Source organism: Podarcis vaucheri (genome assembly GCF_965113315.1).
Source record: "Podarcis vaucheri genome assembly, chromosome: 3".
Classification (NCBI taxonomy): domain Eukaryota; kingdom Metazoa; phylum Chordata; class Lepidosauria; order Squamata; family Lacertidae; genus Podarcis; species Podarcis vaucheri.
Window position 1 is genome coordinate 120,235,324 of NC_138761.1, and position 27,440 is coordinate 120,262,763.

Genomic DNA, 27,440 nt, shown 5'->3' on the forward strand with positions numbered 1-27,440 from the left:
TCAGATTGGCTAATACTTTTAAGGCCTCAAAATAGATGCCATCCACACACACACACACAAGGCAGGTACTGTAGCTGTGAGCCGACGTGGCTGATCACGTCAGAGAAATCACGTCAGAAAAACCGTGAAAAAATGCCCCCTTTATGTCCAATCCCCTGTCATGTTAAATAATATTTTATAAGGCTACATCCTTGTCTTCCAGCATGTAGTTTTTTCAACCCTTTCAACTGAAGCACTGCTTAAAAACCCTTAATTTCCTCCTCCCTACACACAAGAAAGTGAATGCTTCCTGCATTTTCTACTACACCACAATAGGCTAGGAATAAAGTGGTTAAGAGCATAAGCTCTATGAAATTCCTGGTTTATACCCCTAAGTTACAGAGAACCCCACTGTTCATTAAGTGTCAAACGTCACTGACTCTTGTTTGTATTGATCTGGCTACAGTGAAGAACAGAAAGGCTTACATGCACATTTATTTTCCTCTCTCCCCCCCCCCCACTCCAAATCCCTAAACTGGTTCTCTTTGTGCTGCATCTTTCTGGTCTCAGTAAGGGTACTGTTTCTGCTTCTTGCCAGAGAAGCAGGCTAGCCAAGTGCAGATCAACATCGCAGCAGCAGCTCCTCCTCCTGTGCAATAGTAAGCCCAGCCAATTTCACAGGTGCCTACAGGTAAACAAAACACAAAGGACAATATTAGATGGGTTTCACCATTATTGTTTTTCTTTTTTTCCCCCTTTTAAATTAAAAATGCAAACTGCAATTAATTCAAGGAAACACTGCAAAGAACAAGTAAGAGGTGAATTTTGGTTACAAGGCATGTCATTATTTTGGGTGCGTGAATATTAAAATGGGACTTTTCTATCCCAATAGGGATGACCCAAAAGCTTGAATCGCCAGATGATGAATGCTAGGAAAAAGATGCCAGTGTGGTGTAGTGGTTAAGAGCGGTAGTCACGTAATCTGGGGAACCGGGTTCGAGTCTCCGCTCCTCCACATGCAGCTGCTGGGTGACCTTGGGCCAGTCACACTTCTCTGAAGTCTCTCAGCCCCACTCACCTCACAGAGTGTTTGTTGTGGGGAGGAAGGGAAAGGAGATTGTTAGCCGCTTTGAGACTCCTTCGGGTAGTGATAAAGCGGGATATCAAATCCAAATTCTTCTTCTTCTTCTTAGAAATAATAGGCAAAAATTGCATGTCGTCTTATACACGGAAAGCAGAGGGTGATTGGGGGCAGCAGTCAGCAGGAGATTATCAGCGGCGATTGGTTGCTGCAGTGAGGCCTGCTGACAATTGGCTGCGGCAATTGGGTGGTTGACTTACGGCAGTGGGGAGGTGTGCATGCAATTGGCTGTGGTTGTGTCGAGTGGGAAGGTCGAGCGTTTGGGGTTGGTGACCACCCCCCAAAAGAAGCAGAGGAGTTTGGATTTGATATCCCGCTTTATCACTACCCTAAGAAGTCAGAAATGGGACATGGGTGGCACTGTGGGTTAAACCACAGCGCCTAGGGCTTGCTGATCAGAAGGTCAGCGGTTCGAATCCCCACGACGGAGTGAGCTCCCGTTGCTTGGTCCCTGCTCCTGCCAACCTAGCAGTTCGAAAGCACAAAGTTCAAGTAAATAAATAGGTACCGCTCCGGCGGGAAGGTAAATCGCATTTCCATGCGCTGCTCTGGTTCGCCAGAAGCGGCTTTGTCATGGAGGCTACATGACTCCCTCGGCCAGTAAAGCGAGATGAGCGCCGCAATCCCAGAGTCATCTGCGACTGGACCTAACAGGGGTCCCTTTATCTTTACCTTTAAGGAGTCTCAAAGCAGCTAACAATCTCCTTCCCTTCCTCCCCCACAACACTCTGTGCGGTGAGTGAGGCTGAGAGATTTCAAAGAAGTGTGACTAGCTCAAGGTCACCCAGCAGCTGCATGTGGAGGAACAGGGAAGCGAACCCGGTTCACTAGATTACAAGTCTGATGCTCTTAACCACTACACCACACTGGCTCTCAACAACTCTGGGCAATCTCCCTCCCCCCAAAAAAGCTCAACAACTTTGGGCAATTTCCCCCTAATTTTTTTCTTTTGCGGTTCCAAGAAATAGGGGTCGTCTTCTACATGGGGGCATGTTATACACAGAAAAATACAGTACTTCTGCCCCAGTTGAGTTTGCTTAGGATCTCCAGACAAGAGATCCAAGTTGCTCATTGCTCAACTGTCTCCCCAAAGCCCTTTGGGCACATTGCCTCCAGGCAACTCTCTGCTACTGGATTGCTTAATATTCATTCAACTGGGCAGGCTTCAGCCACCCTCTGTTGCTTTGCAGCGCTTGGGAGAGCAACAAGGGGAGAGCCACCATGACTCCCAAGTCATGAGCTCAAGAGTTTTAAGTGACACCAACGGCCCACTCTGAAGCAGATGGAAGCATCAGGATACAAAGCAGCAGGCAGTTCCCTCTCCGCCTCTTTCCCAAGCACTTTGCGCATGCCTCATGATGACAACTGGGAGACATGCTATACATTCATACCTCGGGTTACAGCTGCTTCAGTTTGCGTTTTTTCGGGTTGCGGACCGTTGAAACCCAGAAGTACCAGAACGAGTTACTTCCGGGTTTCGGCGATCGTGCTTTACGCATGCACAGAAGCGCCGAATCGCAAACCATGCGTGTGCAGACGCGCAGACGCAGGTTGCGAACGCTGTGGGTTGCGAACGTGCATCTTGCGGTACCTCAGGTTACAAACACCTCGGGTCACAAACACTTCAGGCTACAAACTCCGCTAACCCAGAAGTAGTACCTCGGGTTGAGAACTTTACCTCAGGATGAGAACGGAAATCGTGCACCGGCAGCAGCGGGAGGCCTCATTAGCAAAAGCACACCTCAGGTTAAGAACAGTTTCAGGTTAAGAACGGACCTCCGGAACGAATTAAATTCTTAACCTGAGGTACCACTGTACTACAATCCCAAATCACCCATCTGCAGCCTCATGGTGTTCCTGCAGACCTCCCAAGCTACTAGTGGGAGAAGACAGGTACCATACCACAAATCAAATACAATAAAATCCTGGCAGGTTCTCAAGAATTGGCAGAAGGCAGACTTTTTCCTCTGTAACAGGAGGGCTGGTGGCAACTGTCCTAACTTTGGTGGTGGCGGAATTTCAGTGGTCAGGGCGACAGAAAGGCTTAAGCAGATCATGCAAAGTGCTTCAGCAGACTCAGTCAAAACCGTTAACTTTATTTAAACCTGCTCCATTGGCAGCCACTTACTTACCCAGCTCAAACTGGTTGGAAAGGTAACCACAGGTCTGCCGGACTTCTTCACTGTCCCAGCCCAGAGGATAAAGAGCACAGCCAGAGCCAATTAACAAGCCTGCAGACCAAAAGAAAATGGAGGTCAGGGAGAAGGCAGCGAGAGGTCTTCAGAGAATTGCAAATCAGGGAAGTTAACCCTTTACAAAGCTGATTTTTCATAAACAGCAAGCTGAGTGGATACCTTGCTAGCTGCTCATCTTTGAAGAAGCCAGGTGGAGCTTCTGTTACAAATTATTCTAATTATTATCTATTGTATTTACAACTCTAGTTAGAGGTTCCCAGGGCAGTAAATGTTGCCCAGAGTATCATGTATTAAGTATACTAGGGTATGTTGTGCCAAAGAGTATAGCTTTTTTCAGTCTGTGGCAATAATGTTCAACCAGCCTTGGAAGAATACCAATTCATTTTTTGGCCAGTTCACTTGCATATGCAGATTCTTTCCTGACTCAATGCACACGTATTTCATTTATACTCCGCTCACACAACTATGACGTGGCTTGCCTTTTAAGTCTTCAGCCAGGGCTTTGGAAAAACATGAGGAATGAGGTATGCTTCTGGATGTGACAGTAGGATTCCTGACTCTCTCCCTGCACAATTAGGAATAATCTGTTTACCAGACTGGCCTTCCTTGTCAATGCAATTATTTACAAGCTGGTGGATGTCTGCTCATGAAAGGCTCATAAATCACACAGCAACAGACTGGAAAACAGCAAGCACACATTTTGCTGGGAATAAAACAAAGGCAAGAAACACAAAAATCCCTGAGGGAGTTCCTAAAGTCCGCTTCGGAGGAGGGAAATGTTATTGGAATTTCATTTTTAGCTTAACCAAGCAAGATCTGGAAGGTAAAGGCCCACATTTAGAATGAAAATAAGCAAAAACTTGGCATGTGTCACTCACGGCTATGCATGTTTACTTGGAAATGAGCTTCACTGTTTTCAGCAGGGATCTATTCTCAAGTGTGTGCCTCACATACGAATGCTTAACACTGCGCCGGGCATTTGCTTAAAAAGCAAGCTGCGTTACAACAATGGTCCCTTATTGAGGGGCCAAGGAAGGTAGACTGCTTGGATGGGTTTTCAAGGTGAAAGCTTAAAATGAGGAAAAAAACATATGCATCCCACTTTGATGAGAATTCCATGCACAATTCCTCACTGGAGATGGTTGCGCATAAGGAATGACCTTTAAAAATCTGGCAGTTCTAGGAATGTCCCCCCCCCCAAGCTCGTAGGCTTCCAAGCAAATTTGCAAGATACTTATATTTTGGGAGTGCTGCCTGGAAACCGCTTCCATCACGGTTCCAGCTGCTCAGTCCCACTCCTCTCACTTGGAGGAACTTGGAGGGAGCTGTTGCCTGGCAATGGCCTATGAGAAAACTTGAAGACAGTTCCCATCTTGTTTGGAGTGAGATCCAGAAGCTCAGGCTCATTCCTTTGCCTCAGAGAAATTTGGAGAGAGCTCCTGACTTCCAGCTAAGGACATCGGAAAGGGCAGGAAATGTTGCCTGAATAATCCTAGGTCCCTGTGGAGACCACGGGTCGCACCCAACCAAGTCATCCTCTTCGCACAAGGACTTCCATTTGCGCAACGGGACTTCCCGTCCCTCTCCTATCCTTGCGTGAGAGGCAGAGAGAGATTTTACTTTCTTGGGCTCCATGATCACTGCAGATGGTGACAGCAGTCACGAAATTAAAAGACGTCTGCTTCTTGGGAGAAAAGCAATGACAAACCTAGACAGCATCTTAAAAAGCAGAGGCATCACCTTGCCAACAAAGGTCCGTATAGTTAAAGCTATGATTTTCCCAGTAGTGATGTATGGAAGTGAGAGCTGGACCATAAAGAAGGCTGATGGCTGAAGAATGGATGCTTTTGAATTATGGTGCTGGAGGAGACTCTTGAGAGTCCCATGGACTGCAAGATCAAACCTCTCCATTCTGAAGGAAATCAGCCCTGAGTGCTCACTGGAAGGACAGATCCTGAAGCTGAGGCTCCAAGACGTTGGCCACCTCATGAGAAGAGAAGACTCCCTGGGAAAGACGCTGATGTTGGGAAAGATGGAGGACACAAGGAGAAGGGGACGACAGAGGACGAGATGGTTGGACAGTGTTCTTGAAGCTACCAGCATGAGTTTGACCATACTGCAGGAGGCAGTGGAAGACAGGAGTGCCTGGCGTGCTCTGGTCCATGAGGTCACGAAGAGTCGGACACAACTAAACGACTAAACAACAACAAAGTTGGGAAAGCATCACATTTTTGTGGAACTGCACACAATATATTTCGAAAAAAATCCCTTGCCTGTGGAGAGAAGCGAGCTATCTACTATCTGATCCTCTGCCTAGAAGCAGCTATAGGTATCAGATCACAACTCTTTATTATTGAATCAATTATTTCTGAACAGCAGGGAAGCAGGAATTAATTTAGTAATATACATTCATGGATTGCGAAGAACGCAAACAACTCCATATGAGGATAAAAGGCCGTGCCAGTAACTGCTGAATTGATTTTTTTTTTAAGCCCCACTGGCACCAAAGCTACCATTAAATTGAGTTTTTCTTTCTGCAAAATGAATGTCAGGACTCTATAAAACCCTTTGCTTGTTGGATATCAAAGTGGTGATTAAAGATTCTGCAAACACTAATAATTGCTTCCCAAGTGACCATAGTTCATAAAGATGTCTTATAATGAGTATTCACCGCAGAGTGTTCAGTGCTCCAAATTCGTAATAAAGGTTACATTTAATACCAGGCTCTTCTCAAATTACATTCAAGAGTCGTTAATTAATACATCTCAAATGCAGTAAAAATGGACAAAAAGCCAACACTCCTCTGATAATATAACAGAACATTCACAGCAGAATCAAATTGTTAAAAGTATTTTAAAAGGGGGGGGGGGAGGAAATCCTTTCCATTAGGAAGCAATTCCACAAAATTAAGGCTGCTAAAAAGAAGATCCTACTTCACATCCTAGGGCAGTCAGTATTTCTGGAACTAATAATAAATAATAATAATAATAAAATAAAATTTTATTTATATCCCGCCCTCCCCAGCCAAAGCTGAGTTCAGAGCGGCTAACAACAGTAAAATAATACAGCATTCTAAAATCAATTCATTATAAAATCACCTCAAATCAAATTAATGGCAACCATTGGGATAGAGTTCTGTGAAGATTGCCAAAGGATGGGGTCAGACTGTGCCTTGGCCAAAGACCTGGTGGAACAGCTCTGTCTTGCAGGCCCTGCGGAAAGATGTCAAGTCCCGCAGGGCCCTAGTCTCTTGTGACAGAGCGTTCCACCAGATCGGGGCCACGGCTGAAAAAGCCCTGGCTCTGGTTGAGGCCAGCCTAACCTCTCTGTGGCCCGGGACCTCCAAGATGTTTTGTTTGAAGACCGTAAGGTCCTCTGTGGGACATACCAGGAGAGATGGTCCCGTAGGTACGAGGGTCCTAGGTTGTATAGGGCTTTAAAGGTTAAAACCAGCACCTTAAACCTGATCCTGTACTCCACCGGGAGCCAGTGCAGCTGGTATAGCACTGGGTGAATGTGATCTCGCTGCGAGGACCCCGTAAGGAGTCTCGCTGCAGCATTCTGCACCCGCTGGAGTTTCTGGGTCAGTCTCAAGGGCAGCCCCACACAGAGTGAGTTACAATAATCCAGTCTGGAGGTGACCGTCACATGGATCACAGTGGCTAGGTCAGGGCAAGAGAGGTAAGGAGCCAACTGCTTAGCTTGGCGGAGATGAAAAAATGCCGCCTTTGTTATAGCTGCAATCTGCGCCTCCCTGGAAAGGGAGGTGTTGAAGATTACACCCAAACTCTTAACGGACGGTGCTGGCACTAATTGTGCCCCCGCAAGAGATGGGAGTTGCCCCCCCCCCAATCCCATACCATCCCGACCCAGCCAGAGGACCTCTGTCTTTGAAAGATTTAACTTCAACCGGCTCCCACATAACCATCCAGCCACAGCTCCCAAACATCTGATCAGTGTGTCTGGGGCTGAGTCAGGATGGCCATCCATCAACAGATAGTTGGGTGTCATCAGCATGACTACAACTCCCATCATCCCTAGCAAGCAAGATCAGTTGTCAGGGATGATGGGAATTGTAGTCTGGAAAACAGCTGGAGACCCAATTTCGGTAGAACACTGCCCTAGTACAAGGGTGGGAACCTGTCATGGAGAGATTAAGGTAAAGGGACCCCTGACCATTAGGTCCAGTCGCAGACGACTCTGGGGTTGTGGCGCTCATCTCGCTTTCTTGGCCGAGGGAGCCGGTGTACAGCTTCCAGGTCATGTGGCCAGCAGGACTAAGCCGCTTCTGGCGAACCAGAGCAGTGCACGGAAACGCCGTTTACCTTCCCGCTCAAGTGGTACCTATTTATCTACTTGCACTGGTGTGCTTTCGAACTGCTAGGTTGGCAGGAGCAGGGACCGAGCAACGGGAGCTCACCCCGTCTCGGGGATTCGAACTGCCGACCTTCTGATCGGCAAGTCCCAGGCTCTGTGGTTTAACCCACAGCGCCACCCACGTCCCATGGAGAGGTTGGATACAGAGAAATGGTGGGAGGAACCAGCTGGGGAACCCCCCAAGAAGACTCAGGGGCTGGGGAGTGGTGGTGGGACAACAATGAGTAGTTAAGAGGGAGAAGACTGGGAAAAGGAGGTATCGGAAGCTGAGGGGGGTAACAGGGATGAGTGGGCTTAGAGAAGTCCAGAGGCAGAAGCCGAAGAAGGACAGTGGGAGGAAAGAGGCCAAGAGGCAGAGACGAGTCAGGCCGGTGAAGAGACACGAGTGTCTCCCCCTCCTGCTGCAACAAGCACTCGTCCTCCCTGGTCTCCCAGAACCCGAAGAGGGATGAAGAGGGCTCCCAGTACGTTTCCGAGCACAATTCAAAGTGTTGGTGCTGACCTTGAAAGCCCTAAACGGCCTCGGTCCAGTATACCTGAAGGAGCGTCTCCACCCCCATCGTTCAGCCCGGACTCTGAGATCCAGCGCCGAGGGCCTTCTGGCGGTTCCCTCGTTGCGAGAAGCCAAGTTACAGGGAACCAGGTAGAGGGCCTTCTCGGTGGTGGCGCCCTCCCTGTGGAACGCCCTCCCACCAGATGTCAAAGAGAAGAACAACTACCAGACTTTTAGAAGACATCTGAAGGCAGCCCTGTTTAGGGAAGCTTTTAATGTTTAATAGATTATTGTATTTTAATATTCTGTTGAAAGCCTCCCAGAGTGGCTGGGGAAACCCAGCCAGATGGGCGGGGTATAAATAAATTATTATTATTATTATTATTATTATTATTATTATTATTATTATTATTATTATTATTATTATTATTTACTGCTGGCTTGCTCCCGACAGGAATGTTAGGCCCTCCTAACTGGACTACAATTCCCATTATCCCTGACCACTGGCAATGCGGGCTGAGGCTGATGGGAGTTGGAGTCCCAACAACATCCAGCGGTCCACAGGCTCCCTTTCCACTCTGCCCTGGTACATGCAGACAGCGTTTGAAGCAAGGCCTCGTGGAACATTTTAATCAGAGTCAAGACATTCCTTGAGAGCACCAGATTCCAAGGCACTTTGGCTGTCATAGATCAACAGCAGCCCCTGGGGCTGTGTCTGGAAGTGGGTAGCCCGTGTCGTTGTTGTGTAACAGCTTTTATTTGCTCCTGCCAGCCCTCTCTCATCAGGACACGGGCCACTGCGTTCTGCGCTAGAACTCCTCAAGGGCAGAGTCATGTCGAGCTGATTGCATACATTCATCATGTGCAGCAGACAGATAAAACCCCATCACGCGAACAGGGAGAATGCCATTTCTGTTTCCTGACTCCTGGGCAGATGTGCATGATTTCTGAAAGTATACGACTAGTGCAATTTTTATTTTTATTTTTGCCACCATGCCATCCCTCCCCCACCCAAGTGAATTTCGAGGAACAACAGACCGCTTTCCTTCCGTCAAAGAAACATCCAGCTCTGGCTGGCTCATGGCTTGCGCGCCTGAGCAGTGCTCTCTGATGCTGGGAGCATATGGGCCGAATGCATGCGCATGCTTGCCCGAGGCTGGCTTCAGTGGAGAGGCAGATTATTCTGATCCCCTGATATAGTTCTGCAAGGATAGGAATCTCCTCCGTCAGCAGTTAGGCACAGTGGATGACTCCATGCATGCAGAGTGATGTACACACACACACACACACACACACACACACAAAATTGTTAAATATGTCATTGCTTCTCAGGGAACTCATTGCAATATTCCTAGTCACATGCTAAGCACCACTGCCCAGGGACTTCCCTTCTGTCCACCGCTGAAGGGCTCCTCCCCACCTGACCTGCTATAGGGTACTTTTTAACTACTGTTATCTGAATGTAATGCGCACCTTTTTTGCCAAATTACATCACAAAAACTAGGGTGTGCATTAGATTCGATGGCGCATTAAAGGTAAAGGAAAAGGGACCCCTGACCGTTAGCTTTTGAACTGCTAGGTTGGCAGGAGCAGGGACCGAGCAACGGGAGCTCACCCCGTCGCGGGGATTCGAACCGCTGACCTTCTGATCGGCAAGTCCTAGGTTCTGTGGTTTAACCCACAGCGCCACCCACGTCCCTCGATGGCACATTACATTTGGGTAAATATGGTAACTCTGCAGAAACTCTTAACATTCTGCAAAAAGGGTGTTAGTTCTTTGGGATAAAGAAAAACATAATTGCCCTATGTGAAAAATGAGTTTCAGCAGCTGAGATGTCTGAAATGGCAGGATTTGCACTACCCTGTGCCTCAGGGTTCACGCTGATGTGCTTGCGCACCAGAGACGCAAGTTGCATCTGCCCTCTCACACATAGATTTAACTTCTAGACCAGCCTTCCCCAATCTTAGGAGTCTCTAGATGTTGTTGGACTATAACTTCCATCATCCCTGAACTTACTGACTAGGGATGATGGGTGTTGTAGTCTAATGAAATCTAGGGACTCAAAGGGACTCAAAGATGGTGTTCTAGAGAGTCTGGGGAAGAGGGCTGAAACTTGAAGAATGGCAAACCCTAGCAATTCATAGCAACATTTTTTTCACGGCACCCCTGTAATCTCTCCCCAAGGCAAAATAAGGACAGCATTTACCTGGGACAGATACCATAAAATCAGGCCTGTAGCTCAAACAGAAACCACAGGAGGAAACGAAATTTAAGAACTTAAGGCAGTTATAGTGTACCCTTCCTAGGTAATTGCCACAATGGCTTCTTAATGATATATCTGAAAGCGTAAATGGGAGACATGATAGAGCGAAGTCAAGCTGCTACACTTCAAAGAAGAAGCACAACTCACTTGTTCTTCCAGGTTATGTGCTTCCACATAACATATGAAATCAGCCAAGTGCAGAGCTTCAGAAATGGGGGGGAAATATGCAATTTTCCTTTAACACTGTAAAGGTAAAGGGACCCCTGACCATTAGGTCCAGTCGTGACCGACTCGGGTTGCGACGCTCACCTCGCTTTATTGGCCAAGGGAGCCGGCGTACAGCTTCCGGGTCATGTGGCCAGCATGACTAAGCCGCTTCTGGCGAACCAGAGCAGCGCACGGAACGCCGTTTACCTTCCCACCGGAGCGGTACCTATTTATCTACTTGCACTTTGACGTGCTTTCGAACTGCTAGGTGGGCAGGAGCTGGGACTGAGCAACGGGAGCTCACCCCGTCATGGGGATTCGAACCGCCGACCTTCTGATCAGCAAGTCCTAGGCTCTGTGGTTTAACCCACAGCGCCACCACAATCTGTATCCAACCCCAAAGAGATCTGCATTGCATCTCTGACAACACAATATCCTCTGTGCGTCACGGCACAGAACCTCCAAGTCTCCTGAGGCCTTCACCTTGCGAACGAGGCCCCCTCCTTCCACTCAGCCTCCCATCTGGGTAGTTTGCAGAGTAGCAGCTGGGTACCGTTGATTAGTGCCAAGAGGGTTACAGGCTTCCGTAAATCCTTTTATACACCTGTGAATGCCTCCTAGGGCAACTGGCAGCCATGGGAGCCACACCTGAGGCTGAGTTGATGCTTTGCAGCAAGAATCCAAGTATAAACTGTCAAGAAGGGTAAGAAGGAAGAATAGCTGACATACAGCTTCATCAACAGCTTCCTGGAATATATACATGTTCATCATCCCATAGCTTGGACTGAGACAACAAGCTAGAAAGTTATTTGGCATTCTGTCTTACAATCAAAGTGTAGAGAACCCAGGCTTGATCGTTTTATGATTTACAAACAAATCTGGGGAAACGGCAGTCAGATGAGCCAAAAACATTTCTGAAATTGTGACAGCCTATGTCTACATCGACTTATGCTATAGGGGGAACACCTGATATTGTCTACACAGACTTCCATCATAATTAGGTAATCCGCTGCAATTTACTTACTGGAGGAAAAACAAGAGGACCATTAAGTACAGTGGTACCTCGGGTTACATACGCTTCAGGTTACACACTCTGCTAACCCAGAAATAGTACCTCGGGTGAAGAACTTTGCTTCAGGATGAGAACAGAAATCGTGCTCCGGTGGCGCAGCAGCAGCAGGAGGCCCCATTAGCTAAAGTGGTGCTTCAGGTTAAGAACAGTTTCAGGTTAAGAACGGACCTCTGGAACGAATTAAGTACTTAACCCAAGGTACCACTGTACACTTTTTCTAAAAAGGACTGACAATAAAGAATAAAAATTTGAGCAACATTTTCCGAGCTGCACACATATCATATTAAATAATACATATTTCATAAACTCGCATCGAATAGCTTCAAAAATTCAACTGGTGTGGTTTTGTTGCCTTTCCACGCAGGAAACACTACAAGTTGAATATCTGCCAGGCAGCCATTAAAACCTTTGCTGGAGAAATACAAGCCGAGCTAGAATGTATATCACAGATCAGTGTCAAGAAGATGCCAGCGTGGTTAATGAACAGAGTCAAAGAAGCTGTTAGTAGCAAGAAGTCTTGCTTTTAAAAATGGAAGTATTGTCCAAATAATAATAATAAGTTAACATAAACTTTGGCAAAAGAAAGGCAAGTAGCAATAAGGAATGGGAAAAAGAATGCCTCGCTAAAACATTAAGACTAATAATACCGCCCGCCCCCCAAAAAACCCTATTCAAATACATTAGCAGCCCGAGGTCAGCTAAGGAAGCAGTTGGACTTTTTTGGACAAGGGACTCAAAGGTATGCTAATGGAAGAAAATAGTTTTAAATCAGGGATCAGCAAACTTTTACAGCAGGGGGCCGGTAAACTGTCCCTCAGACCTTGTGGGGGGCCGGACCATATTGTGAAGGAAAAACAACGAACGAATTCCTATGCCCCACAAATATCCCAGAGGTGCATTTTAAATACAGTGGTGCCTCGCAAGACGAAAAGAATCCGTTCTGTGATTTTCTTCGTCTAGCGGTTTTTTCGTCTTGCGAAGCAAACCCATTGAAGGATTAGCGGATTAGCGCTATTAGCGGCTTATCAGCTTATCGGATCAGCTGATAAGCGGCTTAGCGGCTTAGAAAAAGGGGGGGAGGGGAAAAACCCCGCAGGAACTCGCAAGACATTTTCGTCTTGCGAAGCAAGCCCATAGGAAATTTGTTTTGCGAAGCACCTCCAAAACGGAAAACTCTTTTGTCTAGCGAGTTTTCCGTCTTGCGAGGCATTCGTCTTGCGGGGCACCACTGTAAAAACACACATTCTGCTCATGTAAAAACACCAGGCAGCCCCCACAAATAACCCAGAGGTGCATTTTAAATAAAAGGACACATTCTACTCATGTAAAAACACGCTGATTCCCGGACCGTCCGCAGGCCGGATTTAGAAGGTGATTGGGCCAGATCCGGCCCCTGGGCCTTAGCTTGCCTACCCGTGCGCTAAATAAAATATTTGCATCTGTCTTCACAGCAGAAGATGTAGGGCAGATCCTTGGGCCTGAACTAATTCTCACAGAAAGTGAGTCTGAGGAACTGAGGCAAATAGTAGTGACAGCAAGCAAAGTTCTAAGCTTTTTTGACAAAATAGTGGGTCTGGATAACATCCACCCAGGAATTCTTAAATAACTCAAATGTGAAACTGTTGATCTACTAGCCCAAACATGCAACTTGTCCCTAAAACCAGCCCCTGTCTCTGAAAACGGGGGGGCGGGCGGGGAGAGCCAATGTAAAACACCCATTTTTTTTAAAAAAGGGATTCAGAGAGGGGATCTGGGAAATTAGCTTAATGTATTTTCTGGGGAAACTGTTGGGAATCACTATTAAATATAGAAGAACAAGCCCTGTTGAAGCAGAACCAGGAAGGATATTGCAGAGGTGTAAAAGGTTCAGAAAAGGGCAACCAAAATGACCAAGAGTTTGCAGAAACTGGGGGGGGGGGGGGGAACGACTGCCATATGTCCAGGTTTCCGAAAATTCAATTTTTGTTTGGGGGGTAAACTCATGGAAGTTGTGATTAACAATGACTGTGCTGCCGCCAATTTACCTGTTCAACTTCTTTTTTTACCGTATTTTTTGCACCATAACACTCACTTTTTCCCTCCTAGAAAGTAAGGGGAAATGTCTGTGCGTGTTATGGAGCGAATGCCTGCGGGTGGCGGGAGGGATCTGCTGCAGTCGTGAGCAGAGGATCCATGGTTCCTCTTCCTTCCCTCCTCCATGGTTACAAAGCATGGATCCACATGGATCCTCAGGATTTTTCCATTGGGCTACTCCAAACTCACTGTCAGATCACATGTCTGTGGCCACAGCATGAACCACAAAAATCATATATCCACTATTTCGTTTAGAATATTTTTTTTCTTGTTTTCCTCCTCTAAAAACTACGTGTGTGTTATGGTCTGGTGCGTGTTATAGAGCGAAAAATACGGTAGTTGCTATTTTGAAAATAATGATTTATATATCGTATTTGTTTCATTGATGATTTAAAAATATCTTTTTAAAAATCTTTTAAATGGCTTGTGCTGCATTTGTGGTATTCTGCTGTTTTTCAGTAGATTATGGTTATTTATTGTTTGTTAAGCTGCTTTGAGATTCAGCTGAACAAAAAGCAGCATAGATATACAATAAATCCAATCCAATTTAGAGGCAGGGCTTTTCTTACATTCTTAAAAGCTGATTTCTCCTGTACGCTGGGATACAGCTTTCCATATTCTACGCTTGTGCCATCCATCCCATAATAGATGCCAGGAGCCCATGCAGAGACAATCTGGCCATTCTCACACCATTTCCAATCCCAGAAGATAAGTGGTGTTACTCTGCTGCAGCAAAAATAATGACGAGTCCTGTGGCGCTGGAAAAGCGCTACCCTGAGAATGGCAAGACCTGAGGGATGGGAGATAAATTCCTAAACAAAATAAAAAAATGAAAGAGACTAAAACGTTTAGTATGGCATGAGCTTTTGTAGGCTAGAGACCCTACTTCATAGGTGGGGGTTAGATATATAAATAAAGAGGCTGTGACTCATTCATGGCTAATAATACAGTGGTACCTTGGGATGCAAACGGGATCCGTTCTGGAGCCCCGTTCGCATCCTGAATGGAACACATTCAGGCGCATCTGCGCGTGTCGCGATTCGCCACTACCGCACATGCGCGTGACGTCGTTTTGAGTGTCTGCGCATGCGTGAGCGGCGAAACCTGGAAGTAACGCACTCCATTACTTCCGGGTTGCTGCGGAGTGCAACTCGAACGCGCTCAACCCGAAGCTCATTCAACTCGAGGTATGACTGTAATAATAATACAGTGGTACCTCAGATTAAGTACTTAATTCGTTCCGGAGGTCCGTACTTAACCTGAAACTGTTTTTAACCTGAAGCACCACTTTAGCTAACGGGGCCTCCTGCTGCTGCCGCCGCACCGCCGGAGCACAATTTCTGTTCTCATCCTGAAGCAAAGTTCTTAACCTGAAGCAATATTTCTGGGTTAGCGGAGTCTGTAACCTGAAGCGAATGTAACCAGAAGTGTATGTAACCCGAGGTACCACTGTAATTGCAGCAAGAAGACATGAACTGGACCCTAAAGTGGTTGAGGTACTCCAATGCTAGCCAGAACCCTGAAAATCTGTACATATGCATCTTCTGAAGCACACCAGACTACTAAGGAAGTTGGGGCATTTTTACATCTAGGATTCAACATTCATCGCACAAATTTTATCCGGCCCCGGATATTATCAGCCAAAGAATGAGAAGCTAGTGCAACTCGTACATCACGCTGGTGACAAATCTTCACACAGTGGTTCAAAAATAATTTTACGCCATTTATCAAATATGTGAGAAAGAGACAATTACTTACAAAGTGCCACGGAAACTTACAAACTACCTAAAATAAAGTGAACTTGCAATATCAGATTTGACTAGGTTCTCACAAATTCTTGACTCAGTTTTTCGTTTTTTCTTTTTCTTTTAATAAGTTCAAGAAGATTCAAGAAAAGGGTAAGTTCAACGTTGTTATTATATGAAGTAATGAGGAAGTCGGGGTGTCAGCGCTCTATCCCCGTTTCGCCCTATTTGTCGCCAACGAGTTGCACTATCTTTATTAACGGCACAGGTTGCATTTTTCTAGCAAAGAATGAGAAGCTGGCAGGAATATCCCTCCTCTGCCTGATCCTTCCTCAAAATAACACTGTTCCAATGGTCAGTTGTCCTGCAAGCACAGTGGTGAAAGGAAGGTCCAATGCAGGAAAATTAGAAAAATTACGAATATATGAAACTGCCTTATACCAAATCAGATCAGGGAAGTTTTTAATGTGTGACATTTTAATGTACAGTGGTACCTCGGGTTACATACACTTCAGGTTACAGACTCTGCTAACCCAGAAATATTACCTTGGGTTAAGAACTTTGTTTCGGGATGAGAACAGAAATTGTGCTCCGGCGGCGCAGTGGCAGCGGGAAGCCCCATTAGCTAAAGTGGTGCTTCAGGTTAAGAACAGTTTCAGGTTAAGAACGGACCTCCGGAACGAATTAAGTACTTAACCCGATTATTAAGTACTTAACCCACTGTATTTTTAATCTTTGTTGGAAGCCGCCCAGAGTGGCTGGGGAAGCCCAGCCAGATGGGTGGGGTACAAATAATAAATTATTATATTATTATTATTATTGGTCCATCCTAGCCCAATGCTGTCTACTCTGACCGGCAGTCTCAGGCTATTTGCCCCATAAGCTCCTTCTGCTTCCTATTATTTGGATATGCCAGGAATTGAACCTGGAAAAGCACGGGCTCCATTTGCGCTGAGCGGCAGTCCCTCCCCAACACACACCTCTTTGTTCTGGCACTGACATGTTGATCTCTTTTCTTTCTTTTCGCTCCAGCTCCCTTCCCTTCCCCTTCTGTTGTCTTGTCTTTTTGAGTTTGCAAGCCTGAGGGTGGGGACTCCTCCTTCTTTTCATTTATGTACCCTGCCTGTCTGGGCACTGTGTGCTGAATTTTAATTGCGGCGAGATGCTTTGAGAGATTTCTTTTTTTTTTTGTCTGAAAAGCAGAATAAAAATATAATAAGGGAGAGAGGGAGAGAAAAAGAGAGAAAGGAAGGAAGGAAGGGAGAGATGTCTCATAACAGAGGCAAACACTCCAACACAGAGCAAACAAAACCACATATGGACGACACATTGGGCTGTGAGCGTTCCTCTGCCCTTCAGGCACTGTAATGAGCCTTCAGGGGATTTTTCCAATATGTGCATCTACAATGCTTGCAGAATAAAAAGCTGCTATTAGTAGCTTTGCTATGGAAAGCTGCTCATGACTGGCTGCCTTGCTTATGTACTCCGAATGCCATGGAACAGGGCAACCTAAGGCCCATGGGCCGGATCCGGCCCAATCGCCTTCTAAATCTGGCCCGTAGATGGTCTGGGAATCAGCATGTTTTTACATGAGTAGAAGGTGTGCTCTTATTTAAGATGCATCTCTGGGTTATTTGTGGGGCATAGGAATTTGTTCATTTTTTATTTTTCAAAATGTAGTCCGGCCCACCACATGGTCTGAGGGACGGTGGACCGGACCCCTGCTGAAAAGGGTTGCTGACCCCTGGATTAAAGCTTCACCTGATGAGACGCAGCCCTGAAATTTGGCACACGGGTAGCCGAAAGTGCTCCGACAACTAAAGAAATGTGTGCAAACTTTTAATAATAATAATAAATTTTATTTATACCCTGCCCTCCGCAGCCAAGACCGAGCTCAGGGCGGCTAACACCAAATATAAAAACAATTGATTGAAAGACAACTTAAAAACAAGATTAAAATACAACTTTAAAATGCAGCCTCATTTCAGTAGGAACTCAAATCAAAAACTTTTTGGGGGATGAAAACGGCAAGTCTTTCATTTATTTTACACGAAGCACCCAACATTTGGGGCATCTCCAGTGGGGAGGCAAGCAAATTGGACCAAGATGTTTGGAGCCTGGGGTTTTTGTGGCCTCTTTTTGACTTGAATTTGCAGGCGGAGGAGCGCTTGAAGTGTCCCTCCACACATGCAAAGCCTGCTTTCTGCAAAGGCACTTCGACCTGCCTCCTTCCCTCATGCAAATCCTGAACTTTTCATTAGGTTAGCCATGTGTTCTCCATGAGCTACAGCTCTGAAATGTGCTTCAGAGAGTCCAAGACTACCAACTCCTCCTTTCAGGTAGCCTTGAGGTGGGAGACATTTTGGGGGGAAAGGAATGGTGGATGGCACCAGGGGAGGAAAGTGTTTGGAAATAGGAAGAAATTTGAGGAAGAGGGACATTGGAAGGCACATACAGTGATGCCCCGCAAGATGAATGCCTCGCAAGACGGAAAACTCGCTAGACGAAAGAGTTTTCCGTTTTGGAAGTGCTTCGCAAAACAAATCCCCTATGGGCTTGCTTCGCAAGACGAAAATGTCTTGCAAGTTCCTGCAGGTTTTTTTCCCTCCCCCCCCTTTTCTAAGCCGCTAAGCCGCTTATCAGCTGATCCGATCAGCAGATAAGCCGCTAAAAGCCGCTAATAGCGATAATTCGCTAATCCGTCAATGGGCTTGCTTCGCAAGACGAAAAAACCGCTAGACGAAGAGAATCACAGAACGGATTCTTTTCGTCTTGCGAGGCACCACTGTATGTTCACCTCAGACCTTGTGGTGGGCCGGACTATAATTTTTGGGGAGGGAAATGAACAAATTCCTATGCCCCACAAATAACCCAGAGATGCATTTTAAATAAAAGGGCACATTCTACTCATGCAAAAACACACTGATTCCCGGACCATCCGTAGCCCGGATTTAGAAGGCGATTGGGCCACATCTATCTACATCAGGCTATGCTCTATCTTTGTCACCAAACTCTGAGTATAAATCGCACACTGTATTAATTGACATTGTTTTTTGAGATATTAGTGGCCATGTGATTTTAGCTTATGAATTTTATTGTTTAATGTCTTGATTTGTATATTGGGGTACTTTTATAACTCTGTTTAGAGTACGTAATGTTTTGATAATATAAATGTTTTAAGTCTTTTGTATCAATCCAGTATATTTTCTTTTAATTGTCGAATGGTTCTGTGTACATTTCGGCAGCCTTTGGCTATGTGCAATAAAACTGACTGACTGACTGACTGGCATCTGGCCCCTAGGTTGCCTACCAATGGATTAGTTGATATGCGAGAGAGATATGAAAAAGCCAATCTAGAGAATGAGGGAAAGGGAATGGAAAAGCTTACTAGGGAGGCTTCATAAAGGAAACGACTTTTAAAGTCTCTCCTCTTACAACTTGCTACGTGAGCAGTATCAAAAACAGCAAGAGAGATCTGTTGCTTTGGCTCTCCAAATTTAGCAGTGCAGCAGCCTGCACAGGAAATAGCATTTATACCCCCTTTCTCTCTCTGAACCCATCCTCCTCCCGGCCTCAGCCAATTTTGCATCAGAGTGACTCTCTCTGGTCTCAATATCAAGCCCTACAGTGAACTGCCTGTCCCACGCTAGGGAGGGCAAGAGAGAGCAATGGCCCACAAGGGGCACGGATGTGGGTTGCCATGGGAGCAAGCCACCCCTGTTATTTTTCATGCAGGCCGCAGCACTGCCACCGCCACACATGTGAGCATTGAAGAATGGCAGCACGGCCAAGCAAATCTGCTCCACAAAATGGAGCGAGCGCCCGAGTTTGCACCACCTTGTTTTCAAGCAAAACCAGCAACCTCTGGAATGCGTGAGCCCATGCAGGAGAAGACTACACACAGCCAAATATTTCCTTTTCGCAATACCTAAGGGTCTATCTGCTCGCAGATTTCTACTCTCCAAATCTCTCACTTGACCCCAGAGTGTATCCAACCAAGTATGGTTTTCACTTGCGAAACCACATGCCGTAATAAGTAAGTCTGTGTTACAGGCTCTTGATTTTTAAAATTTTATTTATTTTTGCTAATATTAAGTAATAATTCTTCTATTCTTCTAGAAGCGGGCTGGTATTTCGGAAGTTATTAATAAGGATTAGACTAAATCCAGACAAAATAAAAAACCCCTAGGTTAAATATTTTTAAAGGAGCTTAAAGGAATGATTGTTGCATAACTATTTAAAGCATGCATTGTATTTCAACATCAGTAGAACTGGAAGAGAAAAACTTCATTCTCCTATCTTAATGCCACTGTTTTTTCTCCTGTGTAGGTGTCAGCCTTTTCATGAGAAGCACAATTTCTCTTTCATGAGATGTTAAAGAGACCCTCCTAACTTTCCCCTCTCAAATTCCTCTTTTTAGATGTCATGTAATTGGACTTGTATGAGGTATGTATTTGGATACACATTTCTGAGCGCTTCTCCTCGTTTTTAAAAATACGCAAGCATTTGAACTCACGGTTCCCAAATTCTGCCATGTTCCCCCATTCCACCCCCCCCCCCACTGAGCTACAGGTTCAAAACATCAGGTAGGGAAGGCCTTTTGCTCCCAATTCCCTAGGCATCGCCTAACGCAGTGTTTCCCAACCTTTTTTGGGCAAAGGCACACTTGTTTAATGAAAAAAATCTCGAGGCACACCACGTTACAGCCCCGTGACGTCAGCGCGCAGCGTCACGCCGGGAGGGACGCACGAAGGAGGGGGGGAGGCGAGCGGAGGCAGCGGCGAGCCCCGTTCCTCCCCATCCACCCCTTTCCGTGCAAGGAGCGCGAACAGGTGTGAGAAGGGGGTCAAACCTGCGGGCCGGCGCCGGGGAACCTCCAAGCTTTGGGGGTGGGGGGGGAGGAGGCAGCAAAGCGAGGCAGGAAGGAGAGCGGGGCTTGGCTGGGTGAGCTTTGGCAGGGGCAGGGAATGAGAGCCGCGAGGCGGGTGCTGCGGACGGAGGCGCTGCCCGCCGAGCTCGCAGGCAGGCAGGCAGGCAGGCAGACAGCGAGAGCCCCGCGCTGGGCGGCCTCTCCTCGTCGCCGCCGCTCCGCATCTCGTCGCCCGACTCCCTCCGGGGACGGCGCCCCAATCGAATATTTGACTTTAAAAAAAAATAAATCTTTCGAATTTTTTAATTTTTCCCACGGCACACCAGGCAACATCTCGCGGCACACTAGTGTGCCGCGGAACAGTGGTTGAAAAACACTGGCCTAACGGATGGAGGAGCAAGGGGTTATCATTAACCAGGGTTGCCTTCCTCACAAGACTACTGATTGGTGCTTTTCATTCAGGGGTGTTGTCTGTGGATGATGTTGTGACTGGAGAGGGTGGTCTCTGGGTGGCCGCCATAGTTGCTGCAATTGTCATGCTTGTGGCATAGCTAGTCTTCGGACAAGGAAGCCCAGGATACTTGCTAATTTGCACAGGTGCAACTTCTCTCAAAGCCCTTCTTTCACACCCTGTGAAACATAAATGTGCAGAGTTTTTGTAAAAACTGGGAAACCCTGCGACTCCCAAGATCAGTCAAAACAAAGGGGGAAGGGGGAAGGAGATTGGGTGAGGCTCGGGAGTCACAGGCAGGTGCCGTTGCCCAGTTTTTTAAAAACTCAGAGCATTTATGTTTCACAGGTTGCGAAAGAAGGGCTTTGCACCTTTATACAATAAGCATGTGTGCTTGGGCCCAGGGTCTTTTGCCTCACCATCCCCACTACTGACTCCCTGTTGCTACTCAGCTTCAAAAAAAAAAAAAAAAAAAAGGGGTCCCCAGATAACCCACATGGTGAAATGTGAAGAGATACCCATTATAACATGCAGAAGCCCTAAAACAAACCGGACGGTGTGAGGTACATATCCCGAATTCATGTCAGACCTTTCAGCTAAACAGGCCTGAAGACCTCTCATTGCTGGAGATGCAAAACTAATTATATAACAAGATTATTTGGTGACAGATTTAAAGCACTGGGGTCCGGTAGCTTCCTTTGAATTTTAGTGCCTTAAAACACAGAAAGAGAGACTGAGAGAGAGAGAAAAGAGGAGAGGAGAAGGATCTTCCTGTTTGCCCAGATAAACTTCAAACTGCTAAGCTTGCACATGAGGGTACAGCGCTGCGTCTCTCTCCAAAAAACAGCATGCCTACAACAACATTCTGACTGTGTTACCATTGTGTAGGACAGGCTGAATGACAATCACAGGAATGCAAAGCATTGTTAAGATACTGCTCAATTAACAGAAAAAGTTAACTGGCCACACATAGCCCAAGACAAGGCAGTCTGGAAATCAGACACTTTCGCAGCTTGCAGTCAAAACTCAGGACATGGAATTTATGTTACAACTGAGGGCAATGCTTAGTGCAAGTAAACCCATACACAAAACAGAATATTGAACTGCGGGTGTGGCATTCATTGCCTCTTCACCAGTGTAAGGGGGCTCCTGGTGGATTTTTCCACTGCCCTAAATCGAATAGAGATCTAATTTAACAGCCTTTTTTCAACTTAAATTTTGTAAACAAAGTTAAAAATGCATGCCGTCTTGAATTTTATATACTGTGTTACTATCTGAAGCAATACCCCAAAGCCAAAAGTAGCTGAAAGGAAATACTGGGGGGGGGGGTTGCAATAAAATGCACTTAGCGTGGTTTGAATATTATGAAATTTGAAGATTTGCTTGGATACTATTTTTAGAATTACTTGTAAATATTTCAAGACACAACAACTAATAGCACACACTTCCCTGACATTATTTAGATTTTAAGAGGGAAAGTGACAGCACTGAAAACCACTGCCGGTAACTGCTGGAGAAGCTGTAGACATAAATATAGGTACGTCCTCTAGACAGTTACCAAAAAAACTGAACTACAACTTTGATTTTAGATTTGATTAGTACTGCAAGCATTCCAGTTGTCCATCTTGACTTATACCGTGTTCATTTTCTTAATGTCACTAAGGAAATGCTACCGCTATCTACCAGTGCATTTCAAAATAATAAAAAATGGGGGGAGATTACAGGAAAATAGTAGTAGGAGGGATTATGCAGAAAATGTTCTGCCTCCACCCATCCCCCATGACTACTTTGCATACACTTTAATCAGGCTTGGATTGGTGAAGAAAATGAACTACCAGTAGCAGCCAGAAACATGTCTCTGTACTTTTGAGAATGCAATTGTCTGGCCTGGTTCATCCCGTGCTCAAATTGCAACCCAGAGTTTTCTGCAAAGATAGGTATCTTCAAGAATGCTAGCTAAGGTGGATGCAATGCAGCTGTTAGGAAGCCAGAATCACTCTTCTCCATTGCAGGATCACAAGTTTACCACAAAGACAAAGACGACATCGTAAGAATAGGGGAAATTGGAGTTTTTGATCAAGTTTTTCCTTCCACAACAGCAGCTGCAGAGGTTGGAATTAGAAGCAGTTGTGGAGTGGAAGGAACACAAAGAAGTAGGGAGTGATGTTGCCACAAAAAAAGAGAGGAAAAGCTGAAATTAAAACCATATGGTCAGAAAGAGGAAAACCGAGTATCCAAGACACTTTTTTTATATATATAAAAAGGAGGGTCTACCTACAAAACATGATATGAGCTGCAATCCAATATGTGTTTACCACTAAGGAAGTCTGCACCTCTACACATGAACCTGACTGAGAGCAAAAAAGTCCTAATAAAACACAGAGGACCTTATTTCCCAGTAAAATGTGGATACAATCATGCTGCTTGCTTGCCTCATTAAAATCAATAGGGCTTTCTTCCAAACGAACATTAGGACCGGGCGACCAGTCAAATACCCTTTTCCTGTACGTACTGTAATGGCGGAAAAAAGGAATCTGCCACTTCATGAGCCGTAGCTTAGGACTAGCTCTGAAACAGCTCCGTTCTTCCATATTGTAAAAAATGAATAAATACAGTACTGTAAAAGCAGCGCACTCGCTCGTTTGAAAGTTTAGAAATCGAGATGTGCTGAGAGCAGCCTTTCCCATTCCTAACTGAGTGCAAATGTCGGATCCGGCAGAAAATTTAACGTACAAATATATTCAAGCCGCAAAGACAATTCCGCAAGGAGAACAACATAGGCACTGTTTTCTGTACTGGCGGAAAGGCGTGTTCCGTGGTCAAAAGTTCACTGTTACTCACCGCCCAAGAACTGGAGTCCTCCAGCTACCCTGCCCACAGTCCTGGAGATAAGCTCTGACACGCAGCATCCCATGAGTGCCGTAAGGGCCACCAGGAGGAGGAGACCGCAGCCCAGACCCGTCACCACCGTGCAGATCCTCCACTCCACGCTTGGGATGGCCTGGAAGGAGGCATAGCGTCCACACTGTTCCACCATCACCGTGATCTGGAGGTTCTCGTCTCGTACTGGATAGGAGCACCTCCGGAAAGTGCCAAAGGACACTGATTTCTCCAGCTGAGAGCCCAGAAGCCAGTAAGGCATGAAGAAGCCCACGCAGGAAACTCCGGCACAGAGGAAGGAGAAAAAAGCCCATACTACCCCAGTACAAGTAAGGCTAGATGCCATTTTCCCAGTCATAGCTCCCCGCCCCGCACAGCCGTGTCAAAAAAAGGAGGCCGGGGACACGATTTCGCCGTGAGGGTTAGGAGGACATTTGCGCAAGCAACCCAAAGGCCTCTAGTCTCGGTAACGTTGCGGTCCAACAGAATCTTCCGGAACAGCCATCGTATTTGGTTCTTTTATCATCCAGAGTCACCTTCCTAGTGCGGTGGAAAGTTTTCTCACTCTTCTCAATGCGTTCTGCCCTGTATTAGCTGTGGTGGTTGTAATAAGGAGCAGTCGGGGGGGGGGGGAGGGAAGGAAAGGACAAAGGGGAAAAAATATTATCAGCAAATAACATCAACTTGCTCCTGCAACAAAGGAATGGGGAAAGGGGGGAAAGGATACTGGGAAGGGAGTGGAATTTTTCAGCATGCGGGTGGCGCTGTGGGTAAAACCTCAATGCCTAGGGCTTGCCGATCGCATGGTCAGCGGTTCGAATCCCCGTGGCGGGGTGAGCTCCCGTCTTTCGGTCCCGGCTCCTGCCCACCTAGCAGTTTGAAAGCACCCCTAAGTGCAAGTAGATAAATAGGTACCGCTTTATAGCGGGAAGGTAAACGGCGTTTCCGTGTGCTGCGCTGGTGCCGGCTCACCAGAGCAGCTTCGTCACGCTGGCCACGTGACCCGGAAGTGTCTCCGGACAGCGCTGGCCCCAGGCCTCTTAAGTGAGATGGGCGCACAACCCTAGAGTCGGACACAACTGGCCCGTAAGGGCAGGGGTACCTTACCAATTCCAGTTCTGTGTGCTGCTGTTTTCAAAGCAGAGGAGTAGGGGGTTGTGTGAATAATAATAATAATAATAATAATAATAATAATAATAATAAAATTTATTTATATCCCACCCTCCCCATCCGAAGCTGGGCTCAGAGCAGCTAACAACAGTAAAATAATACAACATTCTAAAATCATTTCATTATAAAATCAGTTCAAATCAAATTAATGGCAACTATTGGGCTAGAGTTCTGTGAGGAATGCCAAAGGAGGGGGTCAGAACAAAATAAAATTGTATTCATTTTATTTATTTTTATTTACAGAATCAATCAGCAGACTCTCTGCCTGCTCTGCAACAGCTCAATCAGCCGTCCATCCAGGGCAGCAAACAGACAGACACACACACACATGGAGACCTGTGCTTTTGACAGCATTGTGATGTGCAGAAATCAGTAGGGGAAGCCTTTCACATAGGACAGACTTCATCACCTGCTAATATCTGCACATCTGGTGGCTGTGGAAGGCAGAGTTAGAGAGGCCAGGTGAAAAGTTGGCAAACCCCCCCCCCGCACCCGCCTCCTGTAAAACAGGGGTCAGAATCAGTGTTTAATTGCATGGGAATCAACAATAGAACAGCAAGGTGATGTCATTTCTCAGAGAACAACTGGGGTACTTAGGAAATAAATCAAAAGAAGGTGGTCTATATGGATGAGCAAAGGGCCAGGTGGGGCCTTTTTGGGTCCTAAACAAAAATCTGCCCTTGCTTTTCTTCACAAATGTAGAGGGGGGAAAATCTGTTACCAGGGCAGAATAAACAAGAGGGGCTTAATTATATTGACTGTACTTCAAAGTGGTGAAAAACAGGCAGGAGAATGAAAGGGTGAGCTTGATGGAATTTGGCAACCTTGTGGAGAAAACTTGGCTGATGCCCCTTCCCACAAAAGCGAAGCAAATTAAGACCCAAGGCATACAGTGGAGCCTTCTTTAAGCACGCCCAGATCCACCCCACCCCTCCTTTTGTTTTTGAAGCATCTACTTTGGTGGGTTAAACCACAAAGCCTAGGACTTGCCGATCAGAAGGTCAGTGGTTCAAATCCCTGCGACGGGGTGAGCTCTTATTGCTCAGTCCCTGCTCCTGCCAACCTAGCAGTTTGAAAGCACGTCAAAGTGCAAGTAGATAAATAGGTACCGCTCTGGCGGGAAGGTAAACGGCGTTTCCGTGCGCTGCTCTGGTTCGCACGATGGCCACATGACCCGGAAGCTGTACGCCAGCTCCCTTGGCCAATAAAGCGAGATGAGCAACCCCAGAGTCGGTCACGACTGGACCCAATGGTCAGGGGTCCCTTTACCTTACTTTGGTGGCTGCCTAATTTCAAAAAGGCTGTAATGGTCAGAAATCCCCAGGGCTTATTCTCATGGGTGTTTAGAGGACGCAGGGTATTTCACGAGCATTCGTTGGCGGGGACTTTAGACGACGTCGCCTCCAAGTTCCGCTGCGATCCTCCCCCCCCCCCGCCACTTTCCTTACGGCAAGAAATCCCATCTTCTTGGAAACTTCCCATTGCGCAACCCGACTTCGCCGGCACGCTTTCCAATCCCACCCCCAAAAACTGTATGCGCCCCTTTCTCGGAAGAATGCGCGGGGGAGACAACCAGAGCAGAGCCGCCTTTGGCAAAGCCTTCAAAGGCGGAGGGGGCGGTGGGGACACCCCCAAAGCGACCAAGCCGTGGCTTTTATCGCAACGCCAACGTGGGTGCAAGCAGCAGCAGCAGCAGCAGCGCCCAGTGGCCAACTGGACTTGCTGGGAAGTTTGATCCCGCCTGTCCCGAGCACGTTGGGGAATGGATCCAGGGCCTGGGATTGAGGGGTGGGGGTCGGGAGCCCGTGGGGTGGGGGTGGGGGTGGGGGCCCGCCCTCCCCCCTTTGGAAAAACCAGCAGCGCGCCCCCTCCCAGCTTTGCGCAGCAGCCCTTCTCCCCGGCCGCTGTGCGCCCTGCCAGCCCGAGGCGTTGGCGAGGGTCGTGGGGGGCTTTGGGGGGTCTCCGTCTCCTGCCCGCCCCCCCACCCGGCCAACGCGACTCGTCACTAACCTGCCGCCCCCAACACGGGCCCGCATGGACGCTGCCAAGTGCGGCCTTTCTGGGCACCCGAGGAGGTGGAGGAAGCGGTGCCGCCGTCGCCGCCGTTCCTCCGGCGATGCTGCTTTCGCTGCCGTCGCCGGGCAGGGCTCTAAGAGGCGTGGGCGGGCCGGGGCAGGGTCCCTAAATCCCGGAGCGCGGAGCTCCGCCCCCTGCCATCCCGAGAGGGAGGGAGGGAGGGGGAGAGGGAGAAAGGGGAGGGGGATGCCTGGCGCGCAGCCTTGTAAGGCGAAGAAGGACGGGGAAGCGAGGCGCGCCCTCGAGGAGGCGGGAAGGCAGGGGCGCATCTCCAGCAGCGCGCCAGCTTGGGGGGGGGGCTGGGGGGGAATCGCGTTGAATAATATTGGGGTGGGGGTGTCAATCGCCACCAACAAATAGTTACCCCGCCGAAAAAAGCGACGGACGGACGGGGGGGGGGGTGAAGCATGATGACCTCGCGATGGGTCGATGCTTTCCCATTTTGCA

General features: G+C 47.2%; 1 protein-coding gene across 1 annotated transcript; it reads right to left on the bottom strand.

Annotated features, from left to right (window-relative positions):
* LHFPL6 (LHFPL tetraspan subfamily member 6) lies at window positions 1-27,085 on the bottom strand. Its single transcript, XM_082216540.1, has 4 exons — window positions 26,928-27,085; window positions 23,709-24,341; window positions 3,253-3,351; window positions 1-664 (listed from the first exon to the last, which is right to left on the bottom strand). The coding sequence occupies exons 2-4, from the start codon at window positions 24,103-24,105 to the stop codon at window positions 546-548; spliced, it is 615 nt and encodes a 204-aa protein (XP_082072666.1). The 5' UTR covers window positions 24,106-24,341; window positions 26,928-27,085; the 3' UTR covers window positions 1-545.
* Between the last annotated feature and the right edge of the window lie 355 nt (window positions 27,086-27,440).

Coding starts and splice junctions, on each gene's coding strand:
- LHFPL6 (XM_082216540.1), bottom strand. CDS start 24,105: ATGACTGGGAAAATGGCATCTAGCCTTACTTGTACTGGGGTAGTATGG. Junction 3,352..23,708: donor AGGACTCCAGTTCTTGGGCG/GTGAGTAACAGT, acceptor TTTGGTCTGCAG/GCTTGTTAATTGGCTCTGGC. Junction 665..3,252: donor TTCCAACCAGTTTGAGCTGG/GTAAGTAAGTGG, acceptor GTTTACCTGTAG/GCACCTGTGAAATTGGCTGG.